Here is a 20,610-nt window from a genome sequence, read left to right on the forward strand (position 1 = left end):
GAGACGCCTTGAAAAATGGAGGATAGTCGGTTCGCGAACTCTTCACATAACTTTATTGAGTCATTAACACATTTTATTATCTATAATTTCAGAGAAATATAAAATAGATAGATCTAGACAATCATATGAACTGTCTGTATAGAAAAATATAGATTCTAGTTCTACACATGTTCTAGAATCTATATTTGTATAACTTAAACGTAAGAAATGTTTAAAAAGGAATATCAAAAGTTTGAAAAAAGTGATACAGCAATCAATTTGAATGCAGTTGGCTGTTCGGGTAAGAATATTAGAATTCGATTATGAGTTTATAATAATTTAGATTGAAATGTCATTATGTCGGCCTATCAGTATCTGTGTATCAGGCCTATGTCTTATATTGACTAGAATCTATTCTTGAGATACTTCTATCGACTCAACCTAGAATCAGTGTAAACTACAATTTGTAGGCCTATAATACAAATTATTATTTCAATAGGTTAGCTATTTTGATTTTTTTTAATAGCCCCTACAGCCTATGCCCTATGCGCTTGGCTATTGTCTAAGTTATTTATTACCTTCATTAGCCAGTGGCGTCATCGAGTAGGGTGTCAACATTGAGGTAACTCCACTAGTCGATCGGGTGGTGCTTCAACGTGTATTTAACAAAACCTATTTACTAATACAAATGCTCAAAGTTGTCTACTCTATACGAAATGTAATTATTTTTTTCAATTATAAAATAAATCCTTCCTCCCGAACGGTGCACCCCCGAGATCGACTAGTGACGCTGCTGTACTGTTATTATAAAAGTAGGACAAAAACAGATATCTTTTTCAGATAAGCCCTGCCAAAATGTTAACAACTCCGTCACCCGAAAGGATATTTAAAAAAGGATATGAAACTTTTACTTTTAGTTTTTATTGAAGGGGATGGAATTTGGAATTGGGACATGTCATGAATAATTTGCATGAAAAGGTCTACATTTCGGTATCTAGGCCTACGAGGTCATCCTTAAATGACTTCACACTTTTTTGTGGACGATTTGTAACGACCCCCTTTCCTCCGTCACACATCGTCACAAAAAGCCAGACCTCCCACCTAAAATGACTCTACACCTCCACCCCCCTCCTCAAAATTGCATTTGATTTTTTCTTAAAAAACGATTTCTTTTTTCAAAATCGTGTCTGAACTCTGTCAACATAGAGTATTTCAATCAATTCCTATTACAATTTATTAAAAGATTTTTCTAAAACGCGAAATAACTTCTAAAATTCGTTTTCTAACATTGCTTTTTTATAATGCAAAAGTGTGACGTCACACAATCTGACCCCCTCCCCCCTACGAGTTTGACGCAGGGGCGTAGCGAGGGGGGGGGGGGGCGGGGGGTGCGGACCGCACCGGGTGACACCATTTAGGGGGGTGACACCAAGGCAAAAAATAGCAAAATATATAGAGAAAAACTTGATGGGGGGTGCAAATCGAAAGTTTGGGGGGGGGGGGGTGGTACAAATCGAAAACTTGAGGGGGGAAGTGCAAATCGAAAACTTGAAAAGTTTGTCCCCGGGAAGGGTCGCTACGCCTCTGGGGGGTGACACCATGAGTGCCGCACCGGGTGACACCCGACCTCGCTACGCCGCTGGTTTGACGTCATTTATGGACGACCACCTACGTGCATTAAATTGGAGCTGGCAAAAAGTGGCGGGGCTTAACTTTTCGCGCTTGCACCTTTTGCAGCAGTGGCGAAGCTTATCTGGAAAAGATCCTAAATCAGTATATCTTAATTATAGGCTTATTTAGACATATATACAGACATAAAAGCTTTTTAAAAACCCCTGAAGGTCATTGGTTTCCCTTAAGCATATCTGATGGATTATTTTGTCCATAACAGTCTTAGTCTTAGACTATAAGATCTACTCTTAGAGGTAGGTAAGTGTTAGAGGATTAGAACAATTACTAGGTAGAGACTAATCGGCCCAAAGCTTATTGTCATTGTCACACCCCTAAAGAATGAAGGGGAAGGATTAAAAAAGTTTGACCGCAAATCTTTGTATTAAAAGTAATTTTTGATACGGAATTTTAGCAGTTAATTTTCGTTTTAAAAAGACTTGTGTGTTGAAAATTGTAATAAAATTTGATTAGTGGGCTTAAACAGAAATTGACCAAGTTCAGTTACTATTTTAGAAAAAAAAATCGGCCTTTCTAGAACGTTATGTAAAAATGTGGGTGAGGAGGGGGATGAAGTGTGACGTTTTGTGACGAGGTGGAGGTAAAATTGTTATAAATAGACGACCCATTATAGACCGATGTCACTTCGAATTTGAAAGTAGGGGGATTATTATTAGAGGCCATGTTGCCGGAAGTCATTATTCGTTAATCTTAAACGGGCGCCTATTCGCCGGGTGGTAATATTGTCGGTAGCCGTAAAATTTGTATCTTTTCCTTCCTGATTTTTTTCATGCATGTTTATGTACGGGGCAAGGAAGACGGGGAGGGGGAAGGTGGTTTTTATCGGTGTCGATTTGCCGGTGCAGTTTAGTCTGAAACCGATTGGACGGGGTACTACAAACCCCCAACACAAGTAGACCTCACGAAATAAGCAACATCGATAATATAGTCCTTCCTTCCCACTCCTACCCCACCTTAATCTTAAGCTTTTTATACTATACGCACAAACAAACGGCTCCCCACTTGAAATTTTATAACACTTTACGTTCATATCTACCGGCGGAGAAAAATCGAAGCACGAAATGAAACCTTGCCAGGATTTTCTCCCTTTGATTGGAGTATCGCTATTTGCGTAACCGACTCGGCGCCATATTTGTTTGGCGGGCGTTCATCGACTGCGTGTTCGTTTCCCTAATCGAACGCTTCGTATCGACCTCGCTAGATCTTTCAATTAATCAATTAGTGTTTATCGTGGTTACTGTATGCTAAGGCTGATTTGTAGACATGTGGTGAGTATCATGTTTAAGATTATTTTATCGTATGCAAACTGACTTCTTTAATTTTTTTTGTAGAGTAAATAGCGTTTTAAATATTCTTTAAAATATACTATGTGAATGATATGTTAGTGTAACTGAGAGTAAAATACGTTGTTATATTAGCTTATATCTCGTAAACTGAAGGACTGTTCTAAGGAACAGCTATTTGAGGTTATATTTATAGCACCCTTGATATTTCCAAGTATGACACGTCCTGATAGCCTCTCATATGTCAGCGACGTCTACAATTATGTGTTCAATGCATTTTTTTACTGGAGCGCTAAAAATGTCAAGCTTATTAAGAAGAAAATGTGTAAGGGTAGGGTTGAGGTGAAGCCATGACGTGTTTAGACTATAGGTAAATCTGGCACCCCTTCGCATGTTTCCCAATTAGCAAGCGTTAATATACACGTGTTTTCTTACAAAACAATAGGTAGAATTTCCTTAATGTCCTAATCAAATCTGATTTTAAACGATTCGCTCAAGCTGATACTTACAATAACAACGTATAGTTGTTTTTAAAAAGAGACATTAACATTTCACATCTAGGTTTTGCGGGTTGCTTGTTAAGCCGACGAAGTACTGATCTCAAATTGTGTGTGTATGTGTGTGTATGTGTGTGTGATAAAAGTGGTTTTGTTTACAGTGTTAAAAAACAACTGTGATTTTAATATTCATTGCTAAACTCCTGCTAAAATCTTAAGCTTCTGTTAAAATCGACATCAATTTTATATAGGCAGAATGGTTTAAAAACGCGAGAATAATATAATGAGACGACGATTCCAAATAGGTCTACCTATTGGGGTGCATTCAATTAATTTAGAATGTAATTTAAAGTGCTGTCAAAGAAATAAAATAAGTATTTCGGCCAGGTGGAAAGTTACTTTAAAAGGTAAACATGTGATCAATAGTCGCTGAAGATTGTTGGTCATCATGATTGGCAAGGAAGTTCTTGTTAACTATCATTGATTGACCTGTTAAGTTAGTACTGTCGTAGACAGAGTGCAATGTTTATTTATTAAAGCTAAAGAAATATGCTTCAAAGAAATATAAAAAAAAAGTATGGTAACCGTTTTGACCATGACTGTCCGTTAGACATACAAAGTAGAGTTTATCTGTTTCTTGACCACGCCTTATGAAGGGATGGTGTAATTAGTACTATGCTCAGCCGCCTTTATTTTCCCTAACGTGAGTCGGGTACATATTAGAGCTGGGTGGCGTCACCTAGTGTCTAATGATGTATATAACTTTAATAAGCAACTAATAACTGGCACCTGAAACTTTCTCATGAAACTTAGCTAGATTTAGAAGTATTGCCTGTATGTGTTCAGAGAAGAACAGTCAAACTATAGTTTGACTCTTCGTGGTTTACGTTCTAAGTAGATTGTTTAGTAAGAATAAATGGCTGTCGGTTTCTACGTTTCATTTCCGTTATATGGTACCAGACTGCTACTGCTTGACATCAAACAAATCGATCCCTACTTGAACCTAACTCTGGTAATAGTGTTAACTGAGGTATCGATTACACTTCTAAAGTATCGACGCGCCTGTTCTTGGCAACAAGCTGAGACACGTTGTGCGGTATGACGTCTTCAGGACGTATTCGATGCCATAGTTATGTTAGTATCGATACATCCGCCTTGGCTCTAATCTTAACAATCGTCTGGTTAGAACCCTAATCCGGACTATATCTCTAAACCTCATCCTGATCCTAACTGTGATAAAGCAGTCAAAGTGACACTTTACTACGATACCGCAATGTCCCATTGTCTGTAAAAAAGCACAAAAAAAAAATCAACAACTAAAAACTATAATATTTACAGCTGTGTTTCAATATAAAATATAGTCTCAATTTTCCCACATTGTTTTGTAAACAGATATCGAATACATAGAGAAAATCTTTCTGAAAATCATGTCGCACGGGCCCATATTACGAAGCCAGCTCACCCGTATACCAAACACCAACACCAACCAAAACAACATGCTCCCCAAATCAGCCGCGGCCAGACAGAGAAGGAACCTGGAGACTTCGGGCCACGGGAACCAGACCCACTCAGACAACGTCAGCCTGTACCGTCACCGGAGCGCCGAGGTGGTGAGCAAAAGACAGATGGCCGCGCAGTGTGGGTTGTCAGCACTTCCGGTGACGTCAAAGGTCAAGCAGGAGAAGAATTCCAACTCCAGTAACGGGGAAGCTGAGAAAATGAAACCAAGTCAGGTAAAGAACACGTGTAGTAAGCTCAGTAGAGGTAGGCGTGGTCGAGTGGGAGAGCTCCTGGTTGCTAAGTCTCGAGTTCGAACCCCCGGGCTGATGGGACTTATTAGCCCAGGACAGCAACCTATTTAGGATAAAAAAAAACAACTCCAAAATCAAACTACTGCTGTCTTGTAGTTTGCTCTTGGATGAAGAAAGGCTATGGAAGTTAACCCAGAAAGAAAAAACAGTTGGACTCAACTGTTCAAATGGCGCATTAAATGTTAACGCGTTATACTTAACGAGCCGGCCCGCGGCATAACATACGCCGCTATTGTTGTTTTTTCTACTTTTCAGTAATTCATAATTTGTGAATTCGACAGTACCAACGCTGCCACTGAAAATATTTCTTTAAAACACTATAAGTAGCTCGTTAAGGACCATAACCCCCCCCCCTTTCCTTCCCCCGCCCCCCCCCCCCCTACGTTTAAAATCGTTGGCTCTGCTTGTAAACATCTAGAGCAGGGGTCTCCAAACTTTTCAGTCCGGGGGCCGCATTACCTATAAAATTTCAGTTCGGGGGCCAGTTTCTTCCAGGCATGTCTTTGATTTTTCTGGGCAAAGTTCCTCAGCCATCACCAACAAACGTTTTTTTCCGTGGACAAAAAGATCTCCGCGGGCCGGATGAGAGGACCTCGCGGGCCGCATCCGGCCCGCGGGCCGTAGTTTGGAGACCCCTGATCTAGAGTGAACACAGCTCACTAAAACCATGTAGGGGTGGGGAGGTAGGGATCGCGTTTGCAGCTTGTTTTCTAACGGCTCCCAGAGGAGAATTATATATACGAGCCGACCCGCTGCGTATCATACGCCGCTATTTAGTTGTTTTTTTCGTAATTTGTGAATTCGACAGTACCAATGCTGCCACTGAAAATATTAGCTTAAAAACAATAAAACCCCCTCCCCCCCACGTGAAAGCAGCCTCCTCTTAGTTACCTCCTCTAAGTTTAAAATCGTTTCAAACTAAATTATCTGCCCCTAATAGCCGTCACCAAACCCGTCTCTATGATTGTAAAATGTAAACAGAGTGAACACCGCTCACCAGATCATGTGGGGGTGGGGTGGGCGTGGTAGCGATAGAGAGGAAGACAGGAAAGGGGATTGCAAGGCGCGTTTGCAGCTTGTTTTCTAACGGCTCCCAGAAGAGAATTATATATATAGATAGATTGTGACGAAGGAAATCCTCTATTACAATTAAGAACGAAGAAAAAGAAAAGTAAAGTGACTCCAGCATATATCAAGGAATTTCATAATATATAAGCTCAATGTTTCTACCCCAATGGCCTACACTCCAGAGTCAGGGCTTTAAACTAATAAGCTTATGATTAATAGACACTTGTTCTACCTCTAGACCACCCTTTTTCATTAGACACAGGAAATATAGTTCATCTGTTTTAATAACCTCGGCATTCTAGGGGATAGAGTGGTCAGCACTGAACCCAGACGCCTTTGTTTCCCTAACGTTAGTCAGGTTAGTCAGAGCTGGGTGCACTCAAAGACGCCTTAAGACACGAGTCCGGGATCCGAACTCGTGACTTTCGGGGTAGCAGTCGTTCGCTCTACCATTTAACCACGCCGTACATCCGTTTATTTATATTGACAATAAAGTTTTAAAAATATTTTTTTTACACAGACCCAGGTGATCATAGACAATATACAACAGGTGAACCTAAGAAGGGGCTTAAGGTAACAAACTTTGTATTTTATCATTGAATAATCATGCTTTTAGATACGAATTTAGTTTGTTCCGTAATCTTGCTCTCTTGTCAATTTGCTCGTATCTCAAAGCAATTTTCCCCATTAAAATTAATAACATAACCCTTTTCTATCAAAAAAATTGCTACAAATAAATGACAAATATTGTGTAAACACTTAATAAACGAGAATGTTAAGAAATAAACTGGAATAATAAAGTGAAAATGAGCAGACTTGAGTTTACGTAAAATGCTGATGGAGGTGTAGGGTGGAGAAGTTTCACTTTGTTAACATGCTCGCATCACTTTTAACGCTGAACTGTTACGGCCTCTTTCATTTACTTACTTACTTACTTGCTACACTTTACCGCTAAACGTAAAGGAACACAACTAAAGTTAACCGAACTTAATTTAACTTTAATGCTACTGTAAACATTGTGTTACTATGACTTAATTTTTCGTATGCAGCCGGGCGACACGCTGTTACTCGTATCTCAAATGTTTCTCTTATTGAAAAGCTCGTATGTTAAGGCACTAGTAGATCCAGGTAATCGTCATCCCTTCCTTTCTACGACCAAGATACATGGGGACGCCACAGAAAGCTCCCTCCACTTTTGTAGGTCGCCGGCAATTTTCCTGCCAGTCCCCCATGACAGTCCTGCCTCTGTCAGCTGCCTTCCCGCCTGCCACTGTATTAGTTTCATGCAGCATCAGAGGCGTAGCGAGGAGGGGGGGGGGGTACATATGTCACCGGGCGCCGACCCTAGGGGGCGCCAAAATGGGTTAAAAAAAATAAAAAAGCTCATTTTAGCTACAGTTTTGCATTATAATTATAAAAATATATGGGAGGGGGTGCCAAATTGAAAGTTTGTCCCCGGGCGCCGGGAAGGGTCGCTACGCCTCTGTGCAACAGTATTGTATGCAGTGCGGCTATTGTTTTCTCTTACTCAACCTACTGTGTATTACTTAGTCGCGTAGAAAAACGTATGTCATTAATAGCACATCACCTGACGTTAATTTGTCCGTGTGCTGACACCATGTTAACGCATGCTGGATAATTAGGTGATATAATTATGCCCCTGTCATTCGACTTGCTGTATACTTGTAAATTGGAAGACAGCCCTCACTTTTTACGGTTTGAGTTTTACCTTGACATTAGCTTGATTCCTTCCTTGCGTATGTGTGTATGTGTGTGTGTGCGTATTTTTATTGCTGACAATTTGGCTTCCCTTTCCTCCGATTATTAAAAATCTGGTCTAGCGCCTAACATTATTTTGATAAAGACATTTGATCACAATGACTTGCACTAAACAAACTACTTAAGCTTAAGGATTAAAACGATTTTTAAACATCTCAAAACGAAGTAAATAATCTAAGAGCAATCGTAAGTTGTAAAATAAACATTTAGATGAAAATGACAATAGCATTGCCACTTAACGATGACGGTTGTTTCGTTTACACGCAAAAACTAATTTTCACTGGCCTCAGAGTCACGTGACCCCAGAAAGTGGATGAGAAAATTGCAAGCGGCTCTTCAAATATCTCATTCGTACCATTTAGAATCCAGATTCAGTGGCGTTACAAAGCGGCGACAGGGAGGCAGTTGTGGTCGGGGGGGGGGGGGGGGAGTGCAGACCGTACAGGTGACACGTTTCAAATATCCTTTTAACGAATTGTCTGTTTTTTCTCCAATTAATGTAATGCGTTATTATTGCTGCGTGCTTGGTGTGAAACTATCAGAGATGGGGTGACACCAAAGTACCCACAGTTTTAGTAGATCTTGTGTATAGTAGCTGGCTGAGGGGGGTGTCGCCCTGAGTTACCACACCGGGTGTCACCCGACCTAGCTACGCCACTGAGTTCAGTGGGTGATTTTAAATATGTTGAGATTTAAATGGATGGTAAATAAGTGTGTAGAATCTGAAGGATAATTCGGAATGTAGGGCTATGTAGTCTTCAACTGGCCGATCCCCTTCTCCCCTTTTATTAGTTCTTCCGGAGATAAACCGCACACGGTGCCTTGAAACGGAGACAAATCAATCCTAATCAATCAACCGCGATCTATAATCAATAACGACGTTATTCCACTTTTCTTTTAACCCTCTTAGAAGATCCGAACAATCTAATCCCCCTACCCCTCATTCATGCACATGAGGATTAGTTCAAGAAAAAATTAAAAACACCAATCGTGCTGAGTTAAATAAACGGAGGATTAATCTCAATTTTCCTCATATATTCCTCGCAGCAAAAACCAAGATCATTGTAAATAATGACATTGTTCGGGTATTCCCGATAAGGATATTGCGGGGTCCTTTGGATTCCCCACTTGAATTCGATGCGGATATATTTCACTGTATTGCTTAATGTAACTGTACTCTGGTACAGCGGTTCCCACCCTGTGGTATGTGGGGTGGGGGGGGGCAAGCGGTGAGTCAGTTTAGAGAACTCAGAAATAATCGACAAGGGCAGTGCTGGGCTACTTAGGAATCCATTCGATCAAACGAATGTGACTTTTTGAATACTTATGTCGGCTTTTAGAATAATCTCTAAGAACTAGTAAAGGCGACAGTTTTTAGTTTTAAACAGCTACTCTTTTAAACTACTAGTGCCCAGTTTATAAAACGGTGATAGTTAACTCACTGCAGATATTTTTACAGAGTCATTTCTCATTTGAATAGCAACAATTAAATATTAGCCCTACTCGAATGATCGTATACTTGCAGTCCCTACCCGGCTTTGCTCAGGCCCATAGCTCACGGGCTAATATTATCCTAGCAAATTTATTTTATGCTACAGGTTGTCTGATAAAGTACAAGTTACTGACCCCCGCAACGTATATTTATAATTGATTGCTAATTGATTGTCACCAGCCACGCCTACCGCTAATTCTATTCTTGACTTACAAGTACCATAGGCATAAAAATAGCATCAAGCTTTACACAACTTCCGGTTTGGGAATAAAGTTAATTATAACAGGATATTTTAGGCCTAAGCTTAGGTGATTCAACTAACGTAATGAGTACATTTAGGATATATTTCACAAAGTACGGACTACATATTTTATTGCTGTAGTTTTTTTTTTATTGTAGCTTAGTTGTTTAATTTAACTACAGTAGGCTACAACTATTAAAAAGTACTAACAACTAGTAACAACCGTATTGCTAAAGGGGATTTATGTTCATACACACGATATTGTGTGTGAACGTATCACATAATGGGTTAGTTATACCTAACCATAAAAACCTATCGATGGGTGATAGATACACAAGATTTTGGGAACCGTTGTCCTTCCGTTTTATAGTCTTTCAATATTAGTAGATAAGCCGTTTATTAAAGTGGTGAGGTGAACGCGAGTTATCTATCTTTATCGCTGCACACACATACAAGGGGATTAACTCGCTGTTGGCCCCGAGTGTAAAACTTTCAAGAACTGATTCGTATAGATTGGACATTTATGGGAGTTTGTGTAGGTCTGCAATAGGTAACCGGATGGTATCAGAAGTGTTGAGAGTGAAATACTTTATGTATATCAATAGGGACTTGAGAACCAAGTGAGAACTAATGCTATATACAAATATACTATACAGGACTAACGTTTATCTTATTGTAAGGTTAGGTTAGTAGGACAATGGTTAGGCCGGAGGTTAAGCCAAAATTATAGAACTATATTGTTCAGGTTAGAACTAGGGGTAGGCTGATGATGCAGTCAGACAATTAGGACTGCTGTGAAGGTTAGGAGCTGCGTTGTGAAGTTTAGGAGCTGCGTTTGGTGAAGCAGTGATTAAAGGCATAGGGACAGTCAGCTATGTAGGACAAGGGGGTTAGGGTTAGGATTACTGAAGCTCCGGTCAGATAAGAATTAGGACCAGGATTAATTTATAGAAAACGATCGAACTGTTCGATAAACAACAAAAGACGCTTAGAGTCTCTTACCCATATTTTTATGGCTTCGCACAGGTACATGCATAGATAATCTCCTACGAGTGCTATGCTAATCTTACCCCAGATTAAATTTATCACATGCATTCACAGGAGTCCATTACAACAAAAACAAAATAAAAGTGTGCATATTTTCGGATAGAAAATAGAATATAAACACCTGTTAATATCAATACACCCGGTTGACTTGCCCTTAATAATCGTAGTGCAATGCCCGAGATCGATTTCAATATATTTTATTGAGCTTTCCAGTACCAAATCGATACATTTTATTGGTTACATTTTCATGTTGAAGTTTTACTGTGGGGTGCTATGAGATTACATTAGTAAAGTATAAGCCACTACTCTAAATTGTGAACAATTTTAAAAATACATCTTAGACCAATTAAGAAAAAAAAAACAACAAGAAAGACAGACAAACAGAAAGAAAGTAAATGATAACATATAGAAAGACAGGTGGGTAAAGATTAAAGGTTTATTTTTAGTGTTAGGGCTACGGTTCAACCTCATAGAGACTTAGACTTAAGACGTCACATAGTTTGGCTGGCCTAATCTAGCAGTACCAAAAACACTGGTTGAAAGATACCGTAAGATAGCGCTGAACGATTGAATTATTTGTTTATTTGGCCGAAAGGGTACGGTAATAACACAGGGCTTTTATGTCGGGGAATCTTGTCAGGTAAATAAAATGTTCACCTGCTCATTTCTTGGCGTTAAGTTCAGTTATTATCAAAACCCAAGACCTGGAAATAATTTGAGTTAATGAGCCAACGTAATCAATGTCCCGAGACATTGATTTCAATCGAGGGTTTAAATAGCCCAAGAATATAAATACACAATATTCCCTATATATTCATATATTTATATTTACTGAACACATTCTTGCGAATGTGCAAAAACACTATAGCTCCATGTTCATATGAGGAATGTTCCCTTTAACTGTACTTGACAAGTTCCCATACATAGGGAAGAAGACTAATGTTCCCTTGATGTTCCTGTAAATAAGTAAATATGCATGTGTGTATAAGCTATAGTAGGCATATTTAGTTTATAACAAGCTATGTAAACTTAGTAACGAAAGAGCACATTTTTGTACCATTGTGTTCTCGTCAGCAAATAAATACTAGTGTTCTGTACTTATCCCCCTCAAAAGTTTATTTAAAAATGCTGATCAGTACTTGCTCCTTAAGTAAATAAATAATTATTTTCTGTACATATTCCCTTGCATAAATAAATAAAATCTTTCGGTATATGTTCATATAAGGAGATAAATTTAATTTAAAAAAAAATTCTTTACATGTTCCCATAAAGAAATAATAAATATGTTCTTTACATGTTCCCAATGAATAAATAAATAAACCTGTACTGCTAGCCCACCATGTTGCCGCGAAATAATCAAATTGTTCCATACAGTAAACAGATTCATGCCAGTGAATGAATCAGTGACAGGCCCACTGCCGAGCGGAACCAAATGGAACCAATATATTGTATACGCTGTTGTCCTGATAGCCGCACATGCTACAGACACCCCACTATGTAGAACACGCTGAGCGTGACGCTAGAGTTCACTTGGTGGAATTATGCACGCACCGCCGCAGTCATACAAGAAAAATCAAATCAACTAGACCAGAAGCTATATAATGCCTGGGTTGATCGCTAAAACGGAGAAATACATACGTGTTGGGAAATCGAACAATTAGAAAAATATTGCTGCAGTAAAAAGAAAAATTATCGTTTATGAATATAAGATAAAAGCTTAGTAAAAATCAATAGAAAACGAAGATATATAAATCCCCGAAGAGACGCTAAAAGAAACACCGAGGAAGAACTTGATTTTGCTAATTATGTCTGCCTCCTTGCCAGTGTTTCTTCCAGGCATCTCTTCTGAAGTGTTCGCCCCCCCCCCCCGTTCCGAAAATATCAAGTGCCCCCCCCCCCCCGAAAAATTCTACCGCTCCCCCCCCCGAACGAAATGAAATGTATATAATTTATATAAAAAATATATACTTTTAACAGTGTCCGCCCCCCCCCCGAAGAAAGTCTACCGCCCCCCGAAAATTTCAAGTGCCCCCCCCCCCGGAGAAAAAAGTCTGGAAGAAACACTGGTCTGGACACAATACATTCTAATTATAGATATGAGACAGTCTGTACACAATACATTCTAGACACGAGACAGCCTGGACATGAGATATTATATTCACAAGACATTCTAGATATGAGACACTCTGGACCAGTGTTTCTCCCAGACTTTTTTCTCCGGGAGGGGGGGGGGGGGGCACTTGTAAAAATATGTTTCTATATAAATCCCCGAAGAGATGCATGGAGGAAACTCTGCTCTGGACACAAGATAATTTAGACACGAATTGAAAAAAAAAGGGGGAAGATTGTATTTCCTATTCGTGATGTTGTTTTTGTGTATAACATAACTACCATGCCCATGTTTTCTCATCAACTCTGTTTCACCAAACAGCGGGTCAAAGGTTAGGAAGGGATCTCTAGGCTCACGGACAGGAAGTGTGTCGCCGAGAAATTCTTCCGTCCCCGACCCCGAGCGCCTTGAGAAAACCCCAACCTTCCTCTCTGCAACCCGACCCCTGTCAAAAAAGTCCAGCGTGCGGTCATCAGTAAGTTTATGACATTCGATTCTGTATAAATTTAGATCTAGCAGGGAATAGCTCTCCTTTATTTGGGTTTACATTTGTCAAGAACTCCATTTTTTTCAATTTAACTTTTTTACTGGATCGACAATGTAAGCGTAATTGGGTTAAATGTTGAATTACTTCCCTTAGTAAATATTGACGTAATGTTTTAACCAAGGGAGAAAACTTAAAATAAGCTGCTGAAGTAAACAAAATAGCACTATCAAAGCACAAAAAATAAAGAATAATCAGTTTATTTTTCAAAACATTAATTAACTAAACCAGGGATATTACATTATTAAGAGAACCTGCAAAGTTTATTTTTTAAAGTTAAAATTTGTAATGAAAATGAAGCTGATGTTAAAATCTAACACTGTAATATTTTTAAAATATTAATCTGAATATATAGCGTGCAATCAAATGTGCAGTTTAATTTATAATATAGAAAGTAGTAATATTTATGGATCCCTTTACAAAAGGGACATCACTATTAACTATACCAGGGGTCGGCAACCTTTTGAAGCGAAAGAGCCAAAAGTTACAATTTTCAAAATTTCCTTGGTTTTAAAGAGCCACTAACATTTTTTTTATTACAAATATTTTATATTTTTATTAAGATTATTAGTATTTGTGCAAGGAGCTGGAGAGCCGCACCTTGATATCAAAAGAGCCGCATGCGGCTCGCGAGCCGCAGGTTGCCGACCCCTGAACTATACTACTATACTATACCATACGGTCCATGAAAACGACAAAATCAATGGGTACCTCAGATGGGTACCCCTACACTTGACAATGCTTCACACATATAAGCTCTACGCCTATATAGTAACAAAGAGCCATCCATAAACACAATCCCAGATACTAATAATTAATAGCAGCTTTTATATCTACATCGATAATCCAACAACTATCCCTCACTACATCAAAATAAACTACAAAAACAAATCACTCACTACCCTAATCGCAATCGCCGGGAGAAGACAAGCGTGTCAAATCTGTTCCTCCACCCTACACTGGACGAACCATTGCCAACACACGCCTTCAGACACATCACTGCAAGAAGACCCAAAAGAACAATCAATAACGCAAGCAACAACAGGGAACGCAAGCGCTCCATTGCTTGACACCGCAAGCTTCAAACCACCACAGACTGCTATGGAAACAGAAACAAAACCAAAAGGAAGAACGAAGACAGTCCAGCCACACTGCAAGAAAGAAAAACGAAATCGGCCAAAAGAACTTTAGAAACAACTGCAACAACTCCACCAAACACTAAAGAAACCCAGCCGCAACAAGAAACTACCACCGAACCAATTCAAATCTCCAAACCTTTAACTCCTGGAAAAGACAAGAGCTGCGGTTACTGCCAGCGAGTATAAAACACATTTAAAAACTTCCCATCCTGAAATGAGTAAATGCCCGCATTGTAACAATCTGATCAAAAACAGAGGAGCAATAATAAAGCACCACACACTAAAACACCCAGACACCGCCGTCTTCCAATGTGGATACTGCCTAACAAGTCTATACACCAAATACGACATAGAAAAACACCTCACTGCCTAACAAACTATACACCAAATACGAAATAGAAAAACACCTCAACGACCAGCACCCCGACAACGACCCCTGCCACAATCAAATATTCTACATCCTCAACCCAGACAGATCCATTTCTTACATATATGCAGACGACAGAACATAAACAGACGGACAACTACATTTTAAAAAAATATGAAAAGGACAACTCTTCAATTAGGACACGCTCTACTCACCCCTTAATAAACGAGTTTTTGTCCACCCCCCCCCCCTCCGGATTCCAACACTTTCATTTTTACCTTAACCCCTTTTACTGTTCATCCCTTTAAATTTTGTATAACAACATATATGATAACCATGTACATACTTATTATTAGTACGTTCATTTGTAAAAAAAATCGTTTCATTAGATGATATTTTTTTAAAAAGTATGATGATGTTGATTTTAAATTGAAAAAAAAAAAAGATTTCCGTGGAGAAAAAAATAACTAACAAAACTGAAAAAAAAACCTTAAAGGTTAAGAACTTTCAAATGCCCTGAAAATAAAACCAACTTACTTTCTTAAATTTAAATATAAACTTTGGTCACATAAATCAAAATATTTTTGAGATGTCATGAGCGAGGTCACATAAACAGGCCAGCTCTACTTCACTTGCCTCAGGGACCGTCATGTTCGAAAAGGGAACTGTAATTTTTTCATTTTATCCTAGCTATAATGCATATTAACATGAATAATTTACGTATCTTGCAAATACGCAAACAAAAAAAAAATAAAGAGAAAAAAAATTACTATACCAATAATTTCATAACCTTGACGGATTAGCCTTAACTCCTGGAACAGACAAGAGCTGCGGTCACTGCTTCCGGTTTCAGTACTGCCAGTTAGTGTAAAACTCATCCAAAAGCTTTCCATCCTGCTACCAGTAAATGCCCGCACTGTAACAATCTGATCAAAAGCAGAGGGACAATAAAGAATCACGTAGTAAAACACCCAGACACTGCTGTCTTCCAGTGCAGATACTGTCTAACAAGCGTATAGGTCTACTAAAAAAAACAATATAAAAGTTAATAGAACAACGACATCACAAATTTATTACAAAAAAAAACCAAACAAAAACAAACAAAAAACAGCAGCTCAAGGACCAGCACCCTGATAACGACCACTGCCATAATCAAATCTTCTGCATCCTGAACCCAGACAAATCAATATATTACATAAACGCAGTCGACAGAACATAAACAAACATCTACCAGACAACTACATCATTCTATTTCAGATTATAACATCCTTCACTTAAATGCATTTTTGGCTTTTTCTATTAAAGCTACATTTAACAAATCAAGATTACTGAAATGTAATGTTTAAAACTATGAATACTATAATTAAAAAAAAAAAAACGAGTGGTCTAGCGGTAGAGAGCTGGGCTGCTAACCCGTAAGTCTCGAGTTCGAATCCGGGTTCAAGTCAGTAGACCGTCACTGAGTCCACCCAGCTCAGATGGGTACCTAACTCACGTAAGAATAAGTAAAGGCGGCTGGGCATAGTGCTGACCACATTATCCCTTCATATGCAGATGTCACCGAAACAAGTTAACTCTACTTCACTTACCCCGTAAACGTCAGGTTTGAAAGGGAACTTTACCTTACTTAATACCATGAACTTAGTTAAACGAAATTTATGGTTAAGAGAGAATCAACATCAGTGCTACATGGAGACAGTGAAAGAGATCAGCTGCCTAGAGATATTTAAAAAAAAAATCAAGGCTACCATGTTATCCCACAGCTGATTGACCCCGATGATCTGGACGAGAATGGCGTTGTCCAGCAGTACAAGTGGAACTCAAGCGACCAGGGTCTGAGGCTGCAGAGAGAACTGTCCTTTGTCAATTCTTGTCGTTTTGTCAAGAAAGCCTCAGAGGTAAGTCTTTACTGGGTCAGCAGTCTCACCAGGCTGTGGAGCTTGGGCGGTGGATAAAATGCTGACATCCGACAGACAGGTGCATCATCTAAAAGTCCTGACATCTAAATTGTGGGTCACCTAAAGATCATGACATTGAACAGTTGGGGCACCTGACAAATGGGTGAGCTAACAACCATATCCCTCATCTAAACCATCACAAACATAATTGGCCGACAACTTTTTTATAAGATATCTATCATACTAAGATGCAATGTCCTAACCAGTGACGTCGCTAGGTCAGGTGTCACCCGCAGTGGCGTAGCTAGGATTTTTGGGCCCCTATGCAAAAAGTGTTAGTGGGCCCCTCAGAGGTAGCGACCCTTCCCGGCGACCGGGGACAAACTTCGATTTGCACCGCCCCCCCCCCTCAGACTTTCGATTTGCACCCCCCCCCTCAAACTTTCGAAAAAGGGCCCCTATTTGCCTTGGGCCCCTATGCCATGCTTACGCTAGCTTTACGGTAGCTACGCCACTGGTCACCCGGTGCGGCACTTTGTGGTGTATTGCTCCCCCTCCCCAAGAAAAGAAGTACATGTATATATACATATAAATGTGTGTGTGTATTGGCCTACATAGGCCTATAATTTAAATATACGGCACATATAAGTTTATAAGCTTTAATCACTACAGACGTAATAGTAACGATGTTTATATATAGTTTGTTAATAATATAGTTGGATGTATCATTGTTTCTCTAAAGTTTATGTCATGGTTTCAACCCCACCCCCTTGTTATAACTGTCGAAGACTATTTAACTTTTAACTATTATTTGAACAGGTAAAAAAAGCATTTTTCTTCAGTAAATTTTGCTTGGGGTCACTCCCCCCCCCCCCCTAAATTGTGTCACCCGGTGCGGCCCGCACCCCCCCCCCCCCGCTATGCCTCTGATCCTAACACAATGTCCCTGCTCAAGGAATTGTACTTGTGTCCATCCACAGGTGTACGCCCATCGCGTTGACCCCATGTATTTGATGAGTGGTGCCAAAATCGGTCTGGCTAATCGCTACAGTATTAACGAGGACGAGATGAAGAAGCTGCACGAAATGACACAGATGAGGGAAGGATTAGCCACGACCCTCAAGAAGATGTAAGTTGGTTGGTGATTCATATTCATTTAAGCCATGTGTGAAGGCATTGTGCGAATATTATACAGCACTAAAATAAGCCGTTGTATAATCAGGCTCAGCAGCTTATATAATGTAAAATAAAAAATTCAGAAACCATTACTACTCTTGATCAGAGATTCTTTAAGACGTTTTTCAGAGGTAGGGGGCAGTGGTAATTTTTTAGGGTGGGGGGGGGGGGGCACGCTTAAATTGCCGGGAGTGGGTGGAAGACAATTGTTAAGGTATACGAGCCGACCCGCGGCGTATCATACGCCGCTATTTAGTTGTTTTATTTTCTACTTTTCAGTAATTCATAATTTGTTAATTCTACAGTACCAGTGCTGCCACTGAACATATTTGCTTTAAAACAATATCAGTAGCTCGTTAAGGACGTTAACCCACCCCCTCCTTTCCCCAACTCCTACCCCCCCCCCCCCCCCACAGCTCACCAGACCATGTAGGGGTGGGGGTGGTAGGGAGCGGTTACAGCTTGTTTTCTATCGTCTCCAAGAAGAGAATTATATATATAGATATCTTATATAAAAATTATATATTTTTTTCAATTTCATACAGAACAATTTAAAACATTTTTATTGAATACCATTACTGCTTACCAAATGTATTTTTTATAGTTATAAAAAGTTACTGGGCTAGAACATTAAAATCAATAAGTAGAAATAAATCTTTTTTAAATAAACAAAACTGTTAACATTCAAAGGAGGCCTAATTGTAAAAACTCTATTAATATAAAATAGACTAGATAGTTTTATTTAATTGATAACTGTTTCAATAATAAATTGTTGTGTATCAGGAAAAATTGTAAGTTTGACCAGGTGATTTTGTAAATTGTGCTTAATCCATTTGTACCACACCTAGTAGTAATATCATATGTCCATTCATATCCAGGAAATATCCAGCAGCCCACATAAACACACCAGTGGTAAGTAGATGAACATTTTACCTTAATACATTTTTTTTTGAGGCTACTGGGTGTTGTTAAGTTCTTTGATTCCAACAAGCTAAACGTCACAAGAACTATTCTTCTGTACCTTTGTCTCAATATGGCATTGATAAAACACTATTTAATTGTATGTGTTTAATTCTTCAGTGTTTCATTATATTTTTGTTTTGTTAGGCTCAGTATTATAACTATTCTATTGATGAAGACACCATTGGTTAGGGAACATATCTTACACTTAAAGTCTGTTCACAAAAATATTTTATTGTTACAGACAGGGTTTCAGTTTCAGACATTTTTTTCTCTGAGGGGGGGGGGGGGGGGGCACTTGAACTTGAAGCTTCCATGGTAGGGTGAACACTGGTTAAAGTATATATAGACAAAAAATAAAAGCAGTTAACTTCTATCCTCAGCGAGTCAAACATTCCAACCCCAAGACAGCTGGTTTAAAAGATTCCACTTCCCATCAACATATTAACAACCCAGAGTCCTTAGCAACCAAGGCAAGCAATGCATCCACAGATACAGATTCTAATGGTTTTGAACCACCAATAGAAACACAGCCTCAGTCTGACGTTGATGAAACACAGCCTCGTTCTGGTGTTGATGAAACACAGCCTCAATCTGATGTTGATGAAACACAGCCTCAGTCCGATGTTGATGAAACACAGCCTCTTTTTGAATTAGATGAAACATCCCAAGAAGCTAACCAATGACAGTAGCTGTTACATACAATGTATATATGATTTAAACCCCTGCAATTCTTTCATATTTTTTCATTGACTCTCACTGCTCAAGACAATCATGACTTTTTATATAGACAATAAATCTATGTTCCCCATTGGTGCATGCCGTCAGTCAATGTATTGGAAAGTAATTATTTCATTATTAAAATGATTGCAGTTGAATACAAATTAACAAAGTTTAACTGTTTTTAATTATATATTGAACCTATTATTAAAATAATAGAATATGTTGTATAGTTAATACAGAACTCCTATTTAACAGTTTCTGTACTGTAAACCTTTCCACTATTAAGCAGTGCTATAAAAAGTAAATGATATGAAAAGAATCTAGCAAGTCATATTTTTATTTACTAATCTTCAAAGTCAAAAACCAACATGTACATTGCATTTTTTGGTATCCTACTCTACAAAGATATCTTGTGTCTGTTGAGTAGAATAAAATGAGTGTATGGATGTTGCTATTTCTTAGACTGTGCATCAAACAGTTGATAAATGTGTCACTACTAACATTAACTTGACAAGACTTATTTTACTTACTTGTATAAAATATGACATGACATAGACTTCGCTCAAATGTGATAAATGTATTCAGTGTGACGAAATAGCATTTATGATGTGTACTTATCGCTTATGGGGTCTCCATTAATAACATTACATGTTGGGGGAGGCATAACTTCAGGAATCAAGTATTACATAAGGAAACATTGATGAGTTTTAACAAATGTGACCAAGCATAATGGTATTTTGTACATTGTAAGAGATAAAATTATGAAAAATGCATATTTTTATTTAGAATAATAATCACTTATGTAGG

The 20,610-nt window shown here is 38.8% G+C and overlaps 1 protein-coding gene across 2 annotated transcripts; it reads left to right on the top strand.

The window, feature by feature from the left end:
- The first annotated feature begins 3 nt into the window (after positions 1-3).
- On the top strand, positions 4-20,121 carry LOC131926952 (uncharacterized). Of its 2 annotated transcripts, none has more exons than XM_059282560.1 (8): positions 4-280; positions 4,841-5,181; positions 6,848-6,900; positions 13,318-13,471; positions 16,810-16,944; positions 17,925-18,073; positions 18,999-19,032; positions 19,464-20,120. In XM_059282560.1, the coding sequence occupies exons 1-8, from the start codon at positions 208-210 to the stop codon at positions 19,764-19,766; spliced, it is 1,242 nt and encodes a 413-aa protein (XP_059138543.1). In that variant the 5' UTR covers positions 4-207; the 3' UTR covers positions 19,767-20,120. The 2 variants fall into 2 exon arrangements, with proteins under 2 accessions (XP_059138543.1, XP_059138544.1); XM_059282561.1 differs by lacking the exon at positions 4-280 and adding an exon at positions 2,815-2,936 and having other exon boundaries at positions 19,464-20,121.
- The last annotated feature ends 489 nt before the right edge of the window (positions 20,122-20,610 follow it).

The sequence above is a fragment of the Physella acuta genome, unplaced genomic scaffold (genome assembly GCF_028476545.2).
Source record: "Physella acuta isolate Inbredline_101_S28 unplaced genomic scaffold, ASM2847654v3 ptg001354l, whole genome shotgun sequence".
In the NCBI taxonomy this organism is placed as follows: Eukaryota; Metazoa; Mollusca; class Gastropoda; family Physidae; genus Physella; species Physella acuta.